Genomic DNA, 19525 nt, shown 5'->3' with positions numbered 1-19525 from the left:
CATACCCTTTGATCCAATAAATACCACTGCTAGATCTGTATCCCCAAAGATGAAAAATAGAAAAGGACCCAAATATATATAAGTATGATGGCTCTTTTTGTGATGGCAAGAATTGGAAACTAAAGGATGTCCATCACTTTAGGAAATGGATAAAGAAGATATGGTTTATGAATATAATGGCATACTATTGTACTATAAGAAATAATGAGCAGATTCCCCAAAACCTTGGAAAGGCTTTAACATAAACTAATGCTGAGTGAAGGGAGAACTAGGAGAACATTGTACAAAGTAATGCAAGATTATGCGGATGATCAACTTTGATAGATTTCTCAGCAATGCAATGACAAAAGACAATTCCAAAGGATTCATTATGGAAAATGCTACCCATATCCAGAGAACTATGGAGTCTGAATGCAGATGGAAGGATATTATTTTTAATTATTTTTCTTTCTCATGATTTTTCCCTTTTATTCTGATTCTTCTTTCACAACATGATTAACATGGAAATATGTGATTGTACATGTATAACCTAAATTGAGTACTGTTTTGGGGAGGGAGGAAGAGGACAAAGGGAGGGAAAAAATATGGAACTCAAAAAGATACCTTTGTGTCTGAGACTGGATTTGAACTCATTTCCTCCTGACTCAAGATCTGGTGCTCTATCCACTGCACCGCCTCTTCGCCTCTAAGTCTAATTGTATTTTAAATTCTTTTCCTTACTTTCTACACTACAATTAGGAAGTTGCTTGTGACTTTTTACAATTCCAAGATGAGAAATAAAAATCAAATTTTTTAAAGTAAAAAAAAGCTACCTTTATGTGTAATTGGGAAAAATGAAATGCTATACAAATGGGGGAAAAATTAAAAAATTAAAATCATGTGGAAATAGGAGACTGGAAGTCAGCAAAGTCTGGGACTGAACATACAAATGTGAGAAATCATCTACACTAAAATGCAGTGAATAGATGTGAGATGATGAGATCATCTGTAATACCTCAGTTTTAGTTTCTCCCTTGTTGAGTTTAGTTTCTTCCTTCTCTCCTTGTTTCAGTTGTTAGCAACTCTTTGTGATTCCTTTTGAGGTTTTCTTGGCCAGGATAACCAGAGTGGTTTGCCATTTCCTTCTTGAGCCCATTTTCCAGATAAAAAAACTAAGGCAAAATTGGTGAAGTGACTGGCTAGGATCCCATAGTTAATAAGTATGTGTTTATGATCCAGTACCCAATTCATTATACTCTGATGTCTCTCTCTATTCCCAGTGAAGAAAGCTGTAAACTGGGCCCTGGATGCAATGTTTCACACAGGGTCCTATGTTGGTGAAAACAGTTTGGTCTACTTGGGAAAGGATGTATATACCTCCCACACCCATTCCCTACTGGCCTTCCACCCATGTCTTTAAAGCTGCACCATTCTCCTTGAATATGGTAAGGAAGGCAGCAATCCCAAGGCATCCACACAGAAAAAATGGGGTGCATTTGGCAGAGGGATGAACTCTGGCCTCTAGCAATGGCTCTGCTGTTAGGGTCACCTGGAAGTCTGAGTTCAAATCCAAGTCTCCAGCTTCTGCTGGAATAGGCAGGGGACAGATATCCAGAAATTCTTGTCAGAGAATTGGGAATCTTAAGAAATAATTACCAGTGGAAAAAAAATACAATTGTAATGATGAAGGCAGAAAGGAAGTCCAGCAGTATCCACATCTTCATGTACTCATTCGGTGTCTAGAAAGCAAGACAGGTAGGTACAATTTGTAAAGGTAGAAGGATGGAGAAAAGAGTTTCTAGATTCCCCCATTGGGACACAATCTTAGATCCTGTACCGGATGGTATACCAAGCCTCTAATGAGCCAAGATGCGCACAGGGCCCTGTGGTGGGAGTGGAGGAATTTTAAGGGTTCCATATTGGATCAGTAAGAAGGGATAGTGGTCAGAGAAGCTAATTGAGTCTCAGGCTGTAAGAATAAACATATGGGATGGGGGGCAGCTAGATGGCACAGTGGATAGAGCACTAGCCCTGGAGGTAGGAGTACCAGAGTCAGGAGGCCTCTGACACTTATGATCTGCATGACCCTTGGCAAGTCACTTAATCCTGATTGCAAAAAAAATCAGAACAAAATATTTTGCCTTCTGAATCCAATTCTTCTTGTACAACAAGAGAACTGTTTGGGATATTTAGTCCAGAGAAGAAAATTGTTAAGTTTGACTACTGACTTTAAATGTCTAAAGAGGTCACAGAATCATTGTATTTAGATTAGAAGGGAGCTTAATGGTCATCAAGTCTAATCCATTTGATTTGAGGAAACTATGGTGATGAATAGTTAAATAACTTGTCCAAAGTCACATGAGAAGTATGGAGCAGACCCAGGATTCTGACTTCAAATCCAAGATGCTTTCCCACCACACTACACTGACTCACAGAGAAGAGACTTATTCTGTTGGGTCCAAAAAACAGAATGAGATAGAAGCCATAATGGTAGATTTCAGCTCAATATTAAAAAAAAAAAATTCTTAATTGGAAATGCCCAAAATGCATTCAGTAGACAGTGAACTTCCTATCATTGGAGCTATTCAAATAGAAGGACTTAATGTGTTTTAGACAGGGTTTAGACTTAATCTGTTGTCTCTTCTAGCTTGGAGAGTCTATGATGCTATGATGGGAGTGTCTGCTAGACCAGACCTGTGGGGAACATCAATTTTCTTCAATTGTGTCCAACTCTGTGGCCCCGCTCGGGTTGGCAAAGATTGTAGAGTGGTTTGCCATTTCCTTCTCCAAGTCCTTTTTACACGTGAGGAAACTGATGTAAATAATGCTAAAGGATCTGCCCAGGTCACAGGACTAATGAGTATTGAAGACTGGCCATCTAACTGCTCCCATGAAAGATCAATATAGACAGCTAACTTACCATTAAGAAGTATGGGCGTTTAATCTTCTTCAGTATTTGGATGGTATTAGTAGTGACTGAATGAACCCCAGCACACCAAGCCAGGGAGTACAGCCAGGGCTCATTGACGACGTAGATATTGGTGAAGATGCCATATTTCTCATATTCTCTGGAGGGAAAACAAAACCTCTAATGACTGGCTGTCCCTTCTTCCTTCTATCAATGAGGTCAAAAAGAACTTTGGTGTTACCAAAAATCCACCAAGTAAAAGAAAAAGATGAAGTGAAGACTCAGTAGGAACAAAGGGGCTGGAAATATAATGGATGGGATTTTAGCCAATAAAATATTCCCACTAGCTACACACACACACACACACACACACACACACACACACACACACACACTTTAGCTAGCAAGTTAATGTCTGCTAACTTTAGAGCACTAAGCAAAAAAAGTGCATTTGGGAACAGGGAAGGAATTAAAAAGGAGAGAAAAGCAGAAAAGCATCTTCCTTGCCATTCATGATCTTTTTATAATATAGAAGGATTCTTAAACTTTTTCTACTTGCAATTCCTTCTCACACAAGAAATTTTTGTGGTGCTTGCTTTTTGTTTTCTTTCTCATTTTCTTTCCTTTTTGATCTTTCTTGTGCAGCATGATAATTGTGGAAATATGTAGAGAAGAATTGCATATGTTTGACATATTAAGTGTCAGCAATAAAAATCAATTCAATTAATTTCAACAATTGCTAGGTAAATATTACAAGGAAATTAATAATAAGTAAAAAGGTCCCAAATACTCCACTTTTTTTTTTGGTAGGAACAAAGAACTAAAAGCATAACAGATGTCCAACAATTAGAGAATGGCTATAGAGATTGGGGTGGCTGGCGGGCTAATTACTTGGTTCTGGCATGATCATACTCTTTTGAGATTTCTTCCTGAAACAGTACCTTCTGGACCCACTTGAACTCATTAGTTTATATTATTCTCTGTCAGGAATTATTTGTGGAGGTTTTTTGGTACAGATTTTAATAACATTTTGGTTCAATTTTTTGGAACTTACTGCTGTGGATAGAATTCCTCTCTCAAAGACTGCCAAAAGAATCATGGACTAGGGAATGGTGAGGGATCTTTTAAATTTTTCCTTTTGTACATTTATAAAAGCTACCACCTAATTTGTATAGAGGCTCACTTGCACACTTTGATTATATGAGATTAATTATTCCCAACCTTCTTTTTTCTTCTCTATCCTCCCCACCCCCAGTGTATTCATCATCTTTTCTCTTCCTGATCTTCTTTTAAGGTCATCAGGACATGACAAAAGTACTTTCAGGCCTTGTCCAATTGGATTCTCTCTTTGAGGACTGATGATGAGGTTCAGAGGGGATACATGTATTCTCTCATCTCCTCCTAACTGAATGTAAGTTACTTGTCTTTGTTTGTACTTTATGACTATTTATTCTTATTTACCATTTTATGTTTCCCTCAATGCCTATGTTTGAACTTCCAAGTTTCTCTGCACCTCTGGTCTTTATCAGGAATGCCCGAAAGTCCTCATTCCATTAAATGTATATTTCTCTCCTGGTAACATTTACTCCCTTTTGTTGGGTAATTTATTCTTGCATGTAAAGCCTGCATATGCTTTGCCTCCTGAAAAAGTGAATGCTAAGCACTTTGTCAGTGGTTGTTAATTGTGTATGATCCTGAATGTGGTTTCTCCATACTGGAATTCTTACTTTCTCGCTGCTTTTGATATATTTTTTTTCACTTGGAATCTAGATTTGGTTATGATGTCCCTGAAAGTTTATCTTTTGGGGTTTCTTTCAGAAGATGACCAATGAATTCTTTCTATTTCTAATTTGCCCCTTGGTTCTAAGAGATCTGGGCAATTTTAAGATTTCTTGATGTATGTTTTTCAGGTCAGTTGTTTTTCTTATGAAGATACCTTACATTTTTTTCAGTCTTTTGACTTTGCTTCAATATTTCTTGTCTCATGGAGTTATTGGCTTCTATTTATTCCATTCAAATCTTCAAGGAGTTTGTTGGCTGGATGAGGTTTTATAACAATCTGTTAGTTCCATTTCCAATTTTTTTTCATAGCTCTCATTTCTTTTCCAATTATTTCCTCTTGTACTCTCATTTCACTCAAGTTATTTTTTCTACATCTTTTCCCAGAATTTCAGTTGTTTTTTCCTCCCTGAGCTATGTTTTCCTTAGCTTTTCCTTTAAGATTTGATGTTTGGCTGTTTTGGAGTTATTCCTTTCCTTGGATTGGGCCTTGAGGAGTCCTGTCATACTAATTTTTTAGGGTAAGATTCTTTTGTTGTTGTTTTTTAATTCTTTGCTCATTCTTCAGGACTGCTTTCTGACTTTTAATTTGATTTCAGGGCCAAATTCTAAACTTAGGTCTTGAAATGAGACTAAAAGAAAAAGGGAGAAATCTGAATCTTCCCAAGTCAATGGTTATTAATAATCATTTCTCTCAAAAAAGTTCATGAAAGTAATTAACAGATACATGAAGAGTGATGCCTCAGATTTTCAGAGGATTGATTGGATTTAATCAATGAAGGCTTTCTGAAGGAAATTGAGGAATGGATCAATAGAAATGCAATGGAAGAAAGGTGTATTAAAAGAAATAAATCCTTGCATAGATAGAGAAATGGAAGTGAGAACACAATAACTTGACTGCAACAAAGGGTCTGTTTAAAGGTCTTGTGCCATTGACCCCTTTAGCAATCTAGTTGAAGCTTAGGGATTTGTCAGAATAAAATATATACAAAATATGAATAAAATAAAATACATATGAATATAAAGGAAACAAAATATAGTGAAATTCAATTATCATTATGATGTGAACTGCCAAATCATGATGGTGTAGAATAATGTGAAGTCAGAGTCTATAGTTAATAAACATTCCCCACAACCTTTGAGACAACCTTGAAGGGAATGTACCTTTCCCAGACTATGAAGGAACTCTTTATTAACTCTTATTGCTAACTTCTGGGTATCTTCAAACAACCTTTTGAGATATTGATTAGCATATCTTTAGGCAGGGTTTAGACCTGGTTTTCCAAGTGTCAGCACTAGCTCTCTGACCCTCCCTTTTGAGTTCTAGCTTTTGCAACTGAGAAACCCCTGAGGTTATATTTTCCCTATAAAAGATCTACTTATGATGAACATTTTTGTTAAATTCTCTTTGGGACTAAGACTACCACTATGAGGTACTCTCTTTCTCTCCCTCATAGTGTCTTCTTTCTAATGGCACCATTCTCTTACTTAAGCTACTGTTAAGTCTAACTTGCCAGACAATGGCTTTCTCCCCACCTCATGGAGTATTTCCTTTCTCCTGATTGTGAGTTCCCCAGGGGAATCTGCCTTTTTTTCCCCTGTTAACTATATGCTCTCCCAACTCTATTTCAATATTTGCCACTCCTGGTGTCTACTGTATCCCTTCATTCTGTCTATAACCCTTTTCCCTAAATAAATTAACCTTTTGGAAAAGAAAATGGCCATTGTGAATTCGTCACATGTTTATTTTGAACTAGGTATTGCCATCCTCAACTTCATCAACTATGCTAATAATGAGAAAAAAAAAACACCCAAGGTTATGGATCTCCAAATTAAACCCTCTGGTGTAGAGAAATGCTAAGATATAAGAAAAGTTTAGTGTAGAAGGGGATAGTGGTATCCCCATCCCTTTGTGGAGAATCACCTACTTGACATCATTCCTGTTCATATCCTTGTAAGCAAGGTTCAATCCTTTAATTCCCATTCTCAAAAGGTCAGGAAGAGGCAGCTTCTTTCCCAGCACTTGTATGTAATCCGGAGCTATCATTTGAACATCTGCCCTGAACTGCCCTGGTAACCAAAGAACCTATAAAAAGCAGAGACCACCAGCTTTTAGATCACTGGCAAGATATGCTTATGGGCATATTAGAAGGCATTTTAATTCAGATTCAGAAGGCCAGTACTAGCACATGCTAGCACATTTGATCCTCATGCCAAATAAATCAAGTATTTAGCATTCTCATTTGACAGATGAGAAATTCCAAGGAGTCATAGGCTCTAGAAGAAGGTCTTAAAAGGATCTAATTCAAAACTTCCTTTTCCTTGATAAGGGAATTACAGCCCAGACAAAAGAGAAAAGGCACTGCACACCAGTAACTGGCAAAGCTAGGGATCAAAGGCAGTTTTCTCTACTACACCAAATGGAGGGGATGGGGAGGAGAGGAAATAGAGTCCCTAAAACGGTCTCAAAGAGTCAGAATGGACTTCAGAGAGCATCCAATTTAACCGATGTCTAAAGAAGAATCCCCTCTGTAATGTCAATCACATACTTAGAGAACTTCAGTTATGGTGAGTTCACTACCTCATAAGGCATCCAGTAAATTCTATTTTCAGCCATTTTTGTTAGGAAATTTTCTCCTTACATCAAGTCTAAATCTGCCACCTCTCCAGCTTTTATCAGATGCTTCTAGTTTTGCCTTCAGAGGCTAAGAAATACAAATTTAATTTCTCTTCTATGCACTCACTGTCCCCAAGTGTTCCTTTTTCTTGATTGAATCAAACCTCACCTCCCCCAAGTTCTATTTGGAACTGGCTCCATCCTTATAAAGCTAACAGCATTAAAGAAAGAAAATGACATCCCAACAAACATTCATCAGGTAAGTTCTTCCAGAAACCTTCCTTGAAGTTTTTTCAGAACAGAGTACTCCAAGAATATTATTTTTTCTGTTGTCCAATACCATGAACCTAGTCTCAAATGAGGAGGGCCCTATGCTGATCACTGAAGCTGGAGATTAGTATCTTCATGAGAGATCAGTCTTGGGCTACTTAAGTTACCCCGTGACCTTGGACAGAGCATTCCCCACTATGGCACTGTTTTCTCCATTTATAAAATAGTGTCAGAAGAAATGGTGTCTAAGGTCCCTTTTAGCTATAAATCTTAAAAGTTTGGTGTGAGTAGTGGAATTCACGAGCATAAAGGCAAATGGCAAAGAAACAGCTACATCTAGAATAGTTATGCTTCTCTTAAAAGAAGATTGGTGTTTCAGTCAGTTCCAAGTAAAACTTGGTTAATATTATCATTTCAAGGCTAGAACATTTGCAAATGAATATTCTTATTAGGAAGAACCTACTCAAAAAACAAACATGCACAGAATAGTTAACATTTCTATCACACTCTATAATTCACAAATCCCCACAAAGTATTATTATCCCCTTTTTCCAGATGACAAAAATCAAGATCTAATTAATCTCTATTAAATGATTGCCCAAGTTATAAGGCAGTAAGTGGTAGAACTAGAATTGAATCTAGGTCTTCCAATACCAACCTTTCCCACACCACATTAGGAATTCCTCAGCTGCCCCACATTCATGTATGTTCAAGTCTTCAGAAAGTGAAAGAAATGAATGGACATTAGAATTACCTGCTAAATTTCCCATTCTTCTTTCTCCCTTATCCCTCCTTTTAACTCACAGTGTGTGGCTCTGTATGTTAATCCACTGTGTATGGCACAGTGTGGTGCTTTAAAAAATGTTGATTAATTGACCTACCAGATGGCTTTTAATCCCAACTTCATTCATCATCACGTCTAACACTTTCATTATCCATGTATCTCTGTAAGGATGTTTCCTTGGGGGCCGGTACAGATCAAATATCACCAATTTATTTTCTTTGTTTGCAAGCCTCAAGAAATTGCTTAGCTTCATAATTGACTGATTTTTTGCCATCTTTTCTTCTTCTTTTGTCAGTGGCGCCGTGTTTCTATATGGTTTAGCCTAAAATAAAGTGATGACAGTAATAAATAAATTGGTGTAGACAAACAATAGTAAGGATGAACGTTTCCTATCTTCCCATGCTATGTGTCACTCACATACTAAGCAGGATAAACCTCCTAAAATAACCTTTCTGCTCTTCTGTTCCTTACAAAATCACACAATCGGGATTGGAAAAGAACTCAGGGGCTATCTAGTCCAATTCATGTCTAAGTAATAATCCTTAATACTACAAATTATCTGAGAAGTGTTCCTCCAAACTCCACTCCAAGACTTCTAGTTATTGTTCTAGATTTAGATTACTTCTAATCAAAAGTAAACCCATTTAACATTTGGACAATGCATTGTTAGAAAGTTTTAAACTATACTGAGCCTAACTCTGCCTCTGAAACTTTTGCCCATTGGTTCAAGATTGAAGAACTAAGCATGAAACTTCAGTAACTAGAAAACAAATTGTCAAAAGCTAAACAAGTACAGAAGAAGAAATTGAAAATTACGTAAGATGGAAAAAAAGATTGAAATGATAAATAATTTAAGAGCTGTTTTTAAGAGACCAATAAAATCAATAAACCATTAAATAAAAAAGAAAAATGAATTACCAAAAATAAGTTGAATTTACATTGAACAAAAAGGAAACAAAAAATAACTAAATCCCAAAGCTATCTCTAATTAAATACCAGAAAACTTGTAGAAAATGGATAATTATCAGCAAAAATATAAAACAATCTAACAAAATTAGAATTAGATAATAAAAAATAAAATATTAGAATGGGAAAGCAAGTAAATTCATCATCAAAGGGAAAAGTTCTATTCCAAATTAATTTACAAGTAAATTCTATCAAATACTCAAATAATAATATCTTTGCTGCAAAAATTTCAACAATTAAAATGTACACTGTGCAAAATTCTCTTTATGAGATAATTATAGTCTTGAATTCAAACTAATGCAATATAAAGGAGGGAAAAGATTATTACATAGTAATTTCATTAATAAATAGCAATGCAAAAAAATAAATTAGACTAAGAAAAAGAATGCATTAATCTATTCACAATATTATTTATAATGATCAAGATGGATTTTTATACCAAGGATACAGTGATGTCTGAAAGTGGGAAAATAACTATAATAACACAAGAAAAAAAGATTACATCAATACAGAAAAAGTCTTAACAAAATATGGTACTAATTTATAGGTTTTTAAGAATCACTCTAAAAAACACAACCATGGAAGGTCCCATTTTTAATAGGTTCAAAATTATGTAGTCAAAATCATAAGATAGCATTGTTTTCAATGGAAAATCAATGAAAAATTTCCTCAAAAATATAGGGGTAAAGCAAAGAGGTTATAAAAGAGCTCAGCCAAAGAACTTAGAAACACAATGACATGTATGTGACTAGGTGGCACCCTATTTAGTCTGAAGGAAGAGTTCAGCATTCAGCTAGAGTCAAATCTATCCTCCCAGAAGTTCCTTGGGGAAGAAATTGAGGCTATGAAATCATAAACCTCCTAGTAAAGGAGGGGGCCTAAATGGATTCAAGGTTCAGTCCCCAGGAAAACCATAATCAAAGGTTAGTGAGCAATGGAGAACTATTAAGAAGAAAAAACTAATATTGCCAATTTTTTTTAAAAAGAAAACTCAGTTAAAAACCTTAGGCATAAACAGATTAACCAACAGGAATATATCAATTACAAAAGAGAATATGGCCTCCTGATCAAGTAAAAATATACAGATGTCTCTGAAGAAATATTGCAAAACTACAGCAATTAATCACCAGGATAATACATTATGACCACGTTGGATTTATATCAGGAATGTAGGGCTAGCTCAAAATCAGAAAAATTATTAGTGTAATTGACTATATCAATAACCAAACTAACAAAATCATATATCAGTTGCTTCAAAAAAAGCATTTGCCAAAGTACAATACTTATTATTAAAACACTAGAGAGCATAGGAATGAATGGAGTTTTCCTTAAAATTATAAGAAGTATCAACAAGCATCATATGTAATGGGGATAAACTAAAAGCATTCCTAATAATATTAGAGATGAAATAAGGTTACTTACTATCACTATTACTATTCAATATTGTATTAGAAATGTTTGCTTCAGCAATAAGAGAAGAAAAAGAAATTGAAGGAATTAGTGGGTAATGAGGAAACAAAATTCTTCTTTGCAGATGATATGATGGCATACTTAGATAATCCTAGAGGATCAACTACAAAACTACTAGAAACAATAACTTAAGCAAAATTATAGAATATTAAAGAAATCCAAAGAAATCAATGGCATTTCTATATGTTATCAACAAAGTCCAGCAGCAACACATAGAAAGAGAAATTCCATTTAAAATAACTGTTGATAAAATAAAATATTTGGGAGTTTACCTGGCAAGACAAAACTAGGAATAACAAAACATTTTTTATGTAAATACAGTTAAATCTAAACAACTGGAAGACTATCAAGTGCTCATGGGTAAGCCAAGCTAATATAATAATAAAAATGACAATTCTACCTAAATTAATCTATTTATTCAATCAAACTGCCAAAATTCATCTGGAAGAACAAAAGGCTAAGAATGTCAAGGGAATTAATGAAAAATATGCAAATGAAGGTGGTCTAGTACCAGACCTGTAATTATAAAGCCGGGGTGATCAAAACCATTTGGTACTGGCTAAGAAACAAAGGAGTGGACCAGTGAAATGGGTTAAGTTCATAAGACACAATAGTCAATGAGTTACAGTAATCTAAGGTTTGATAAACTCAAAGACTCCAGCTTCTGAGATTAGAAGATAATATGTCAGAAACTAGGAATTAACTAACACCTAACACCCTAGACCAAGATAAAGTTGAAATGGATTCATGATTTAGACATAAAGGGTGATATTAAAAACAAATTAGGAGAACAAATGACTATTTTACCTCTCATATGTGGAGAAGGAAGGAACTTATGGCCAAATGCAAAATGGATAATTTAGATTATGCTAAAAAATTTTTATACAAACAAAACTAATACAGGCTAAGATTAGAAGAGAAGTAGAAAACTGGGGAAAAAATTTTACATCCAAGATTTCTGATAAAGGTAACTCTGAGGTACTACTTCACACTTCTCAGATTGACTAAGATGACAGGAAAAGATAATGATAAATGTTGGAGAGAATGTAGGAAACCTGGGACACTAATACACTGTTGGTGCAGTTGTGAACTCACCCAACCATTCTGGAAAACAATTTAGAACTATGACCAAAGGCTATCAAACTGTCCATAGCCTTTAATCTAGCCTTTATTGGGTCTGTATCCCAAAGAGATCATAATAAAAGAAAAAAAAATTTTTTTGTTTTGTTTTGCTGAGGTAATTGGGATTAAGTGACTTGCCTAGGGTCACACAGCTAGGAAATATTAAGTGCCTGAGGCCAAAAAACCCCATATGTGCAAAAATGAAGATAGCAGCTCTTTTTATAATAAAAGTGGCAAGGAACTGGAAAATGAATGGATGCCTGTGTTGTTCTTCTCTTCTTTAAAATAATAATGGTTCTCTCTGGGAGCAGGTTTCTTGGGGAGGTTTTCTGGAGGCAGCCTTAGTTTCAGTTAAAAATTATAATCACTCCAAATGCAGCCAGGTGTTAAAAGCTCACACGTTTGTTTATTTCTTATCTCTTTCCAAGACAGGTTAGCTTTCTTAAAGGCCTCTCTCTCTCCTTGGTTCTAAAAGCTCTTACTGCTAGCCTTTTGCCTCTGCTCCCTTCAGCCTCCAGCCAGCACAAAGGTGGAAAATGGAATGGATCTGACTCCTCTCGCTCAACTCCAGCCAGCACCAAGGTGAAAGTTGGAATGAATATGTCTTGCCTCCGAGAGAAGGTTTCTGGCTCTCCCAGAGTGCTCCATGTTTGTCCCAGAGTGCTCTTTGGCCCTAAGAGCTTCTTGCTTATATGAGCTCTCTAAAGGTGTGAACACAAGCATTGTTTCTATCGTTCCACTTAGTATCTTGTTTCAAGTCCTGGCCCATAACGTCTCTTTGTAAGATCAGATCAATTATACTGAACCACGCTAAATTAGATAATTATTGTCTCTATCAACTCTAAGGAGTTAACACTTTGTAAGGATTCCAACAGATGCCCATAATTTGGGGAATGACTCATTAATGTAATCAAATGTTATTGTTCTATAAGAAATTATCAGCAAGTTGATTTCAGAAGGGCCTGGAGAGAATTATATGAACTGAAGATTAATCTGCGAAATGAGTAGATAAGTGAAATCACATAACAACGATTACGTGATGATCAACTTTGCTAGACTTGGCTCTTTTCACCAATGAGATGTGATTCAGGCCAATTCCAGTAGACTTGTGATGGAGTCATCTGCATCCAGAGAGAGACTATGGGGATTGAATGTGTATCACAAGGTAGTATTTTCACCTTTTTGTTATTGTTTGTTTGCTTATTTTTTCTTTTTCATTTTTTTCTCCTTTTGATCTGATTTTTCTTGTACAACATGATAAATGAGGAAATTTTAGAAGAATTGCACACATTTAACCTCTGTTGGATTATTTGCTGTCTATGGAAGGGAGGAGGGAAGGAGGGAAGGAGAAAAAATTGGAACATAAGGTTTTGCAAAGGTGAATGTTGAAAACTATCTTTGCATGTACTTTGAAAAATAAAAAGCTATTACTATTTTTAAAAAAATATTGCACAGCAAAGAAACATGAATTAACACTTTATGAATCTTAAGACCTGTGGATTCTGAAGAGTATGCAACAACAAAATGTTCCTGACTAATTTAGAAAAGAAATAAAAACTATGAATGTATAATTTAAGGTGTGCACAGCAGAAATAATCAGAATAGAAAAACATTAATTCAGGATAGCAAGTCTCCCCAAAAAAACAAATGAAAAACTTACTGGGAGTACAAATACACATAAGAGAAAGACAATCTGGAAAAAAAAGAGAAGCAAGAAGTAATTTTGAAATAAAACATCTCAATACAAGCAAAACATAGAGACAACCCAGGATTACACATTTACCAAAGGAACACAAGTAAAAAAATCAACAAACAAAATGTTCCAGCCCATACTGTAACAACTTCTCCAAATTTCTGATCAAAGAAATCAATCCCTTGTAACTTCTTTAAAATATAGTCTTGTAGTTTTATAAGCATATAGTTATACAAACTGAGTATTTAAATCCATATCTTAGGTCTATTAATTTGTTCTAACTTGAGAAGCATGGACTAATGAATCTGTTTACTAGGCCTCTGTGTTAGGCCCTAAGAGCATGAGTTATCCAAGATTTACCTATTTTGTTTCCCACTAAAAATGTTGCATCTTTGGGAGAGTGCACTTTTGCATTTATAATAGAGGGGAAAGGAAAGAGGCAGGGTGGAGAAGAGCACAAACATTAAATACCTACTATGTGTTAAGCATTGGGCTACAAATATTAAATACCTACTATGTGTCAAGCATTGGGCTAAGTGCTTTACAAATACTATGTCATTTGAAGGGGTTAGAGAGGAGTTTCCTTGTTATCTACCTTAATATTGTGTTCAATTAGATGCCTTTCCTTTGAGATTGTGTGTAAAAGAAGCATCAGCTGGGGTCTCATGGATTGTGGTTTGAAATAGAAGTTGACCTAAAGTATTCCTTTGACCTGGATGAAGATTTTAGGAGTACTGGGTTGAGGAAGGAATCTCTGTTTACTCCCCAAAATCTTTCCATATCTGAGTAACTAGTTTTATTCCTGCTTGATCTGTTTCCTCATAAAATAAGGAGTTAGGACAAAATCAATTAATTTTTGTTCCCTTTCCAAGCTATGATTTTATTTTTTCTCTTCTCCTGCCAACAGTCACATTAATGGTGACTTACCTAAATGAGCATGAACTTTAAGGGCAGAAGCAGAACACTCACTTGTTGGGTAGGTTGTAGTAGGCATCCCTTTTTGGAAATGGGTCAAAGTTAAATAGTTACTAAGGTCCCTTAGAACTCTAAAATACTGTAATTCTGACAATATGAGGACCCAGTTAGTGTGGTTTATGTGTCATTCCAGCTTGGCCAGCTCTGACCTGGGCCCTGTTACCTTGAAGAACCATTGGCCTGAGTTCAGGGTTTCCAGGGTTTGCCAAGTGAACATAGCGGCAGGCATGTCAGTGAAATCCGGCAAGATCTCATGGATATTGGTTGTTCTCCTCAGGGTGGGGTCATGCATGAGGAAAGGAACACCATCATAACTGTGGACAGACAGAGGGCAAGGAAGGGGCATTTACTCGACTGGCATTTTCCAAAGGAGAACAATTGGAAGGGTCAGCTAATTTCATCTTCTGGCTACTACATTCTAATGAAGGAAGTTCTCTCCATCCCACCCCACCCCCAACTCATGCTTAACCAACAATCTGAGACCACATAGCATCAAAGTTCAGGACCATAATTCATTTCAACAAACATATACTCATAACCCAACAGCTACAAAACCCCTATATACCGTTTTGAAATATAACAAAATTAATTCCCTGGTCCACATAAATAAACTACAACATACAGCATACATATTTTAAAATATTTTGGTGTAATGATCAATTATACTGATTTTTAAAAACTTTCTTTTTAGCTTAAAAATATCATTTGTTATATAAGGTGACTCTGAGAAACAGAAGGGGAAGGATAGTGAGAGGAAATTATGGTGATGTAAAAAAAGCAAATGATACCAATAAAATTTATTTTTAAAAATCAAAAGAACCCACACAGATTCACACAAGCCAGAGTTACCCTGAATTCTCATTCACCCTGAGAAGTGCTACCATATTCTCTGGCTCCCCTACAATAATGTGGCCCATTTTAGACAACCATCAGCACCCGAAAAGCTCTGATATTTATATTCTAGTTATCCTGAGGTTGTATTTAATGTAATATGCCCAGCTAGTCTGAAGTCTTCTCTCTGCTCAAATACTTACTGCCTGGGCTGACAGATCTCTGCTATTATGAAGAGCTTGACTATATTTTGTTATATTTCAAAATAGTGGCGGACCCTAGAAATATATAGGGGTCTCGATATAGCTGTTGGCTTATGAGTATATGTTTATTGGAATGAATTATGGTCCCCAACATTGATGCTATGTGGTTAAGCATGAGTTGGGGGTGGAGTGGCGTGGGATGGAGAAAGCTTTCATCATTAGAATGTAGTAGACAGAAGATGAAACTAGCTGACCCTTCCAATATTTATATATATATATATATATATATATATATATATATATATATTTGTTCAAGTTATTAAAAGGGCCAGCATGGGTCTGCTGATAGTTGCTATTGTCATACTTGGCAAGACAAGCAAAATTATGAAATAAATTGACCTTGAATTTATGGTTCTAGTCTCTAACTCTCTGTGTCCTCCTCTCCCTTCAGCAGGTTCCATCCCACTACCACCATCCATATACAACCCAATTTTCTCCACCTTCCTCTTGCTCTTATCAAAGACTCTGACATTAGTTCCTGTCTTTCTATATGTGCCTGAAGATGTGTGTTCTCTCTGGACATGTGCCAAGCCATGATCTAAGCTGACTACAGACCTAGAAAAAGGTGATGCTGAAGGGATGGCTCCATTATCAATCTGGGCCATCACAGCTACACATAGAGAAGTTGTATTATGTTGTTGTGCTGTGTGTATGTGTGGGAATGTAATGTGCTGGGGGCGTTTATTTGGTGTGGAGGCAGGATGCTGGAAAATGTATGGAAAGAGTGGCTCTATTATGAATATTTTTGTACATGGTTTATTTGTACATGGTTTTGTACATGTACATGTATATTTAGGGAATAAAGTAACTTGCCTACATTGAAGGGATAGAGTTGTCTGGTTTGTGGAGTGGGGGGAGATTCTTTGTGGAATGGAAGGTAGTTGCTCTTGTGAAAGGTGTAATTAGTTGGTACCTGCATAGTGGGGAGAAGAGGTGGCATGTCTATATTGGTAAGGTGGAGTCTCTGTGACACAAAATGCCCTGCCTTCCATTCTTACCTGAGGGTGACATCAGTCTCCAGCCCTGTGGCACCATGTTCAATAGCTTTCTCAAAGGCCATCTGAGTATTCTCTGGTGCCAGCTAATGAAAAGGAACAGGAAATCAAAATGAGTTGCAAATCTTTTTCTACCTTCCATAACAGTAGAGGAAGGATGATTTTTTCTTGCAAGAGGAAAGGAGACAGTGAGAGAAAGAGATCAGTTAGCCTCCTGAAAGCCCCCATTTGCCTAGGTCAGTTCCTTGTTGATGTGGCACTGCCCAATAAAATAGCCTTAGTCCAACCTTTCTAACACTTACCAGATTTTAAGAACAGTGGTCATTTGGGGCAGTGGTGGCCAAGAGACCTCTCTCTAGTCCTGGATTTGCCATAAATTATATGATTTTGAACAAATGACTTGTCCTTTCTGATCCCCAATTTTTTTCCTCTTTGAGGCAATTGGACTAGATTATAATTTCCTAGAATAATCTGGTCATAAGACACTATTATTAGGCTTGAAATGTACTAATAGAATACCAAAATTCTAGTTATTACTTGTATGTGGAGGGGGAGGAATTTGATTCCATGGCTGAGATGACTATTCATCTATTTGGCATGAATAACAGAAGTCTGTTGGTATATTCAGAGAACATAATGGAGAGTCTCCCAATCCCAAAACTTGCCACTACAATGGCTACCAAACTCTTCCAGTTTGTCACAGGACAATCAATAAGAATTCAGAAAATAGTAGTGAGGATTATATATGTTGGACCAAGAAAGTGAAAGGTGTTATGGGAAAAGAGTGTTTTTCTCACTGCTGTCAATCAAAAGCAAGGTTGCAGGATTCTGGAAAGAAAGTGGAGTAGACCCATAAATTTCAAACTCTCCAGATTTCCCCCATAAACAGAACAAATTTTCACCTCAGTGCGAACATAGATGGGTGAAAGATCAAGAAGATTTTAATCAGGACATTGGTCTTCCTGGTACAACTCAAGAAGATTCAAAGAAAGACCCCAAGCAGGGAATTAATCAGTGTGAATGGCAGACACATCCGAGCTATCTCTGCAGAAACACCAAATAGGGACCCCTGGAGCAAGTTGGGTTTTGCTGGAGCCTCAGCAGGAACCACAGATACTTTCACATCCCATACATTCTGCAGACTTGGAGGAAGACTGAGAGAATCACTGCTGATCAGGAAAGCCAGACCTAATTTGCTGCAGAGACACAGCTCTGGACAAGAAGGAACCAGCACACCCATGAGTGCAGAAGCGGTAGGGCAGGGATGCTGCTGGCTGCAGGCACTTGAGGAAGAGGGAGCTTTTGGTTTGGGGTTCCAAGTCAGAGGGGAGAGCTGAAGTGAAGCTAGAGGCACTAGACCTCACTTCATGATTAGAAATGCTTACACTAATACTTCTTATTAAAGAAGAAAATGAACTGGCAAAGAAGAAAGAAGTGAACCATAGAAATTCACTATGGGAATAGGGAAGGCCAAGGTTAATCTTCAGAGTAAGACATTAAAGTTAAAAAAAAAAGCTGCTTTTACTCCAAAGAGTAACAATAAATGGCTCCCTGCCCAGAGAGAATTTATTAAAAAAAAACTCACAAAAGAATTTAAAAATCAAATAAGAGACATTGAGGAAAAATTAAAACTAAAATTAAAAATCATCCAAGAAAAAAACCAAGAAGATTAGGGGAAAAAGTTATCCAAGTAGAAAAGGAGATACAGATCTCCAAAGATAACTTTTTGAAAATTAGAATTGGGCAAGGGGAAGCCAGTGAAGCGATGAAAGACCAAGAAATAACAAAACAAAATATGAAGAATAAAAAAATAGAACAGAATGTGAAACATAAGAAAAACAACAGATATGTAGAAGAGATCAAGAAGAGAAAATATAAGAATAATTGGACTATCTGAAAGCTGTGACCAAAAAAAAAAAAAAAAAAAGAACTTCGAAACAATAATGCAAGAAATAATCCAAGAAAATTGTCCTGGTGTGATAGAACATGAGGGGAAAGTAGAAATTAAAAAAAATCCATCTATCATCACCTCAAAGAGATCCTTTGTGGAAAACATAGGAATATTATTGCCAAAATTTGAAACTCCCAGATCAAAGAGAAAATTTTGGAAGAAACAAGAAAAAAGTATTCAAATATACTAGAGCTACTGTTCCAATTGCATAGGACTGATCAACAGTCACAAAAGACTGCAGGTCCTGGAATCATATATACCAGCAATCAAAAGAACTAGGCTTGTGTTCAAAAGTATCATATCCAATAAAATTGTCCATAGTATTGAATGCAAAAAAGAAAATTCAATGAACTTGCAGATTTTCAGGATTTTCTTTCAACCAAACCTGAACTCAATAGAAAATTTGACATGTAAAAGCCAGTATCTAAGACCAATTTCAAGGAATTTAACATGGACAAACTATTTATGTTTTTTACATGGAAACGTATGCCATATGTTTAAAATTGACAATAACAATTGGGTAGTTCAAAAGAAAAATTATAAGAGTAAAGGTAAAAATAGTAATTATGTTATACAAATGAAGTACAGAAGAAGAATGGACACGGAGAGGTGGGAAAGACTTATAGTTCTGAAAACCTATTCACATCAGGAATGGGTTAAATAGGCAACACTACATATATACCAAGGGTATATAAAGAAAAAAGGGGGGAGCTATGGATGAAAGGGGGAGCAAAAGGTGGGGGAAGAAGACAAGGAAAGTTAAATAATACCAAGGCAGGTTAAATAGTAAAATTAAAACAAAGCATTAATAGGAATAGGAAAGGGGTGTATGTTGGGGGTGAGGATGGGGATGGGCAGGGTTAAGTATGTGTGTGTATGTATATATCTATATATTTATACATAAATTATAGCCTGCTTAAGG

The 19525-nt window shown here is 36.2% G+C and overlaps 1 protein-coding gene across 3 annotated transcripts in view; it reads right to left on the bottom strand.

Annotated features, from left to right (window-relative positions):
• The window catches only part of GDPD4 (glycerophosphodiester phosphodiesterase domain containing 4), an 84456-nt gene that overhangs the window by 23192 nt on the left and 41739 nt on the right, over positions 1-19525 (bottom strand). For 2 of the 3 annotated variants that reach the window (XM_031961340.1, XM_031961339.1), the window contains 6 exons: positions 16656-16738; positions 14727-14877; positions 8435-8659; positions 6595-6752; positions 2900-3047; positions 1615-1718 (listed from right to left, as the gene is read on the bottom strand). In XM_031961340.1, coding sequence (XP_031817200.1) covers positions 1632-1718; positions 2900-3047; positions 6595-6752; positions 8435-8659; positions 14727-14877; positions 16656-16738 — 852 coding nt within the window. In that variant the 3' untranslated portion in view covers positions 1615-1631. Of the gene's footprint in view, positions 1-1614; positions 1719-2899; positions 3048-6594; positions 6753-8434; positions 8660-14726; positions 14878-16655; positions 16739-19525 lie in introns of those variants that run through there. The other variant, XM_031961341.1, reaches the window with a different exon arrangement.

Source organism: Sarcophilus harrisii, chromosome 3 (genome assembly GCF_902635505.1).
Source record: "Sarcophilus harrisii chromosome 3, mSarHar1.11, whole genome shotgun sequence".
Taxonomy (NCBI): domain Eukaryota; kingdom Metazoa; phylum Chordata; class Mammalia; order Dasyuromorphia; family Dasyuridae; genus Sarcophilus; species Sarcophilus harrisii.
The sequence above is the reverse complement of the archived record's forward strand: the minus strand, read 5'-3'. Positions and strand labels throughout refer to the sequence as shown.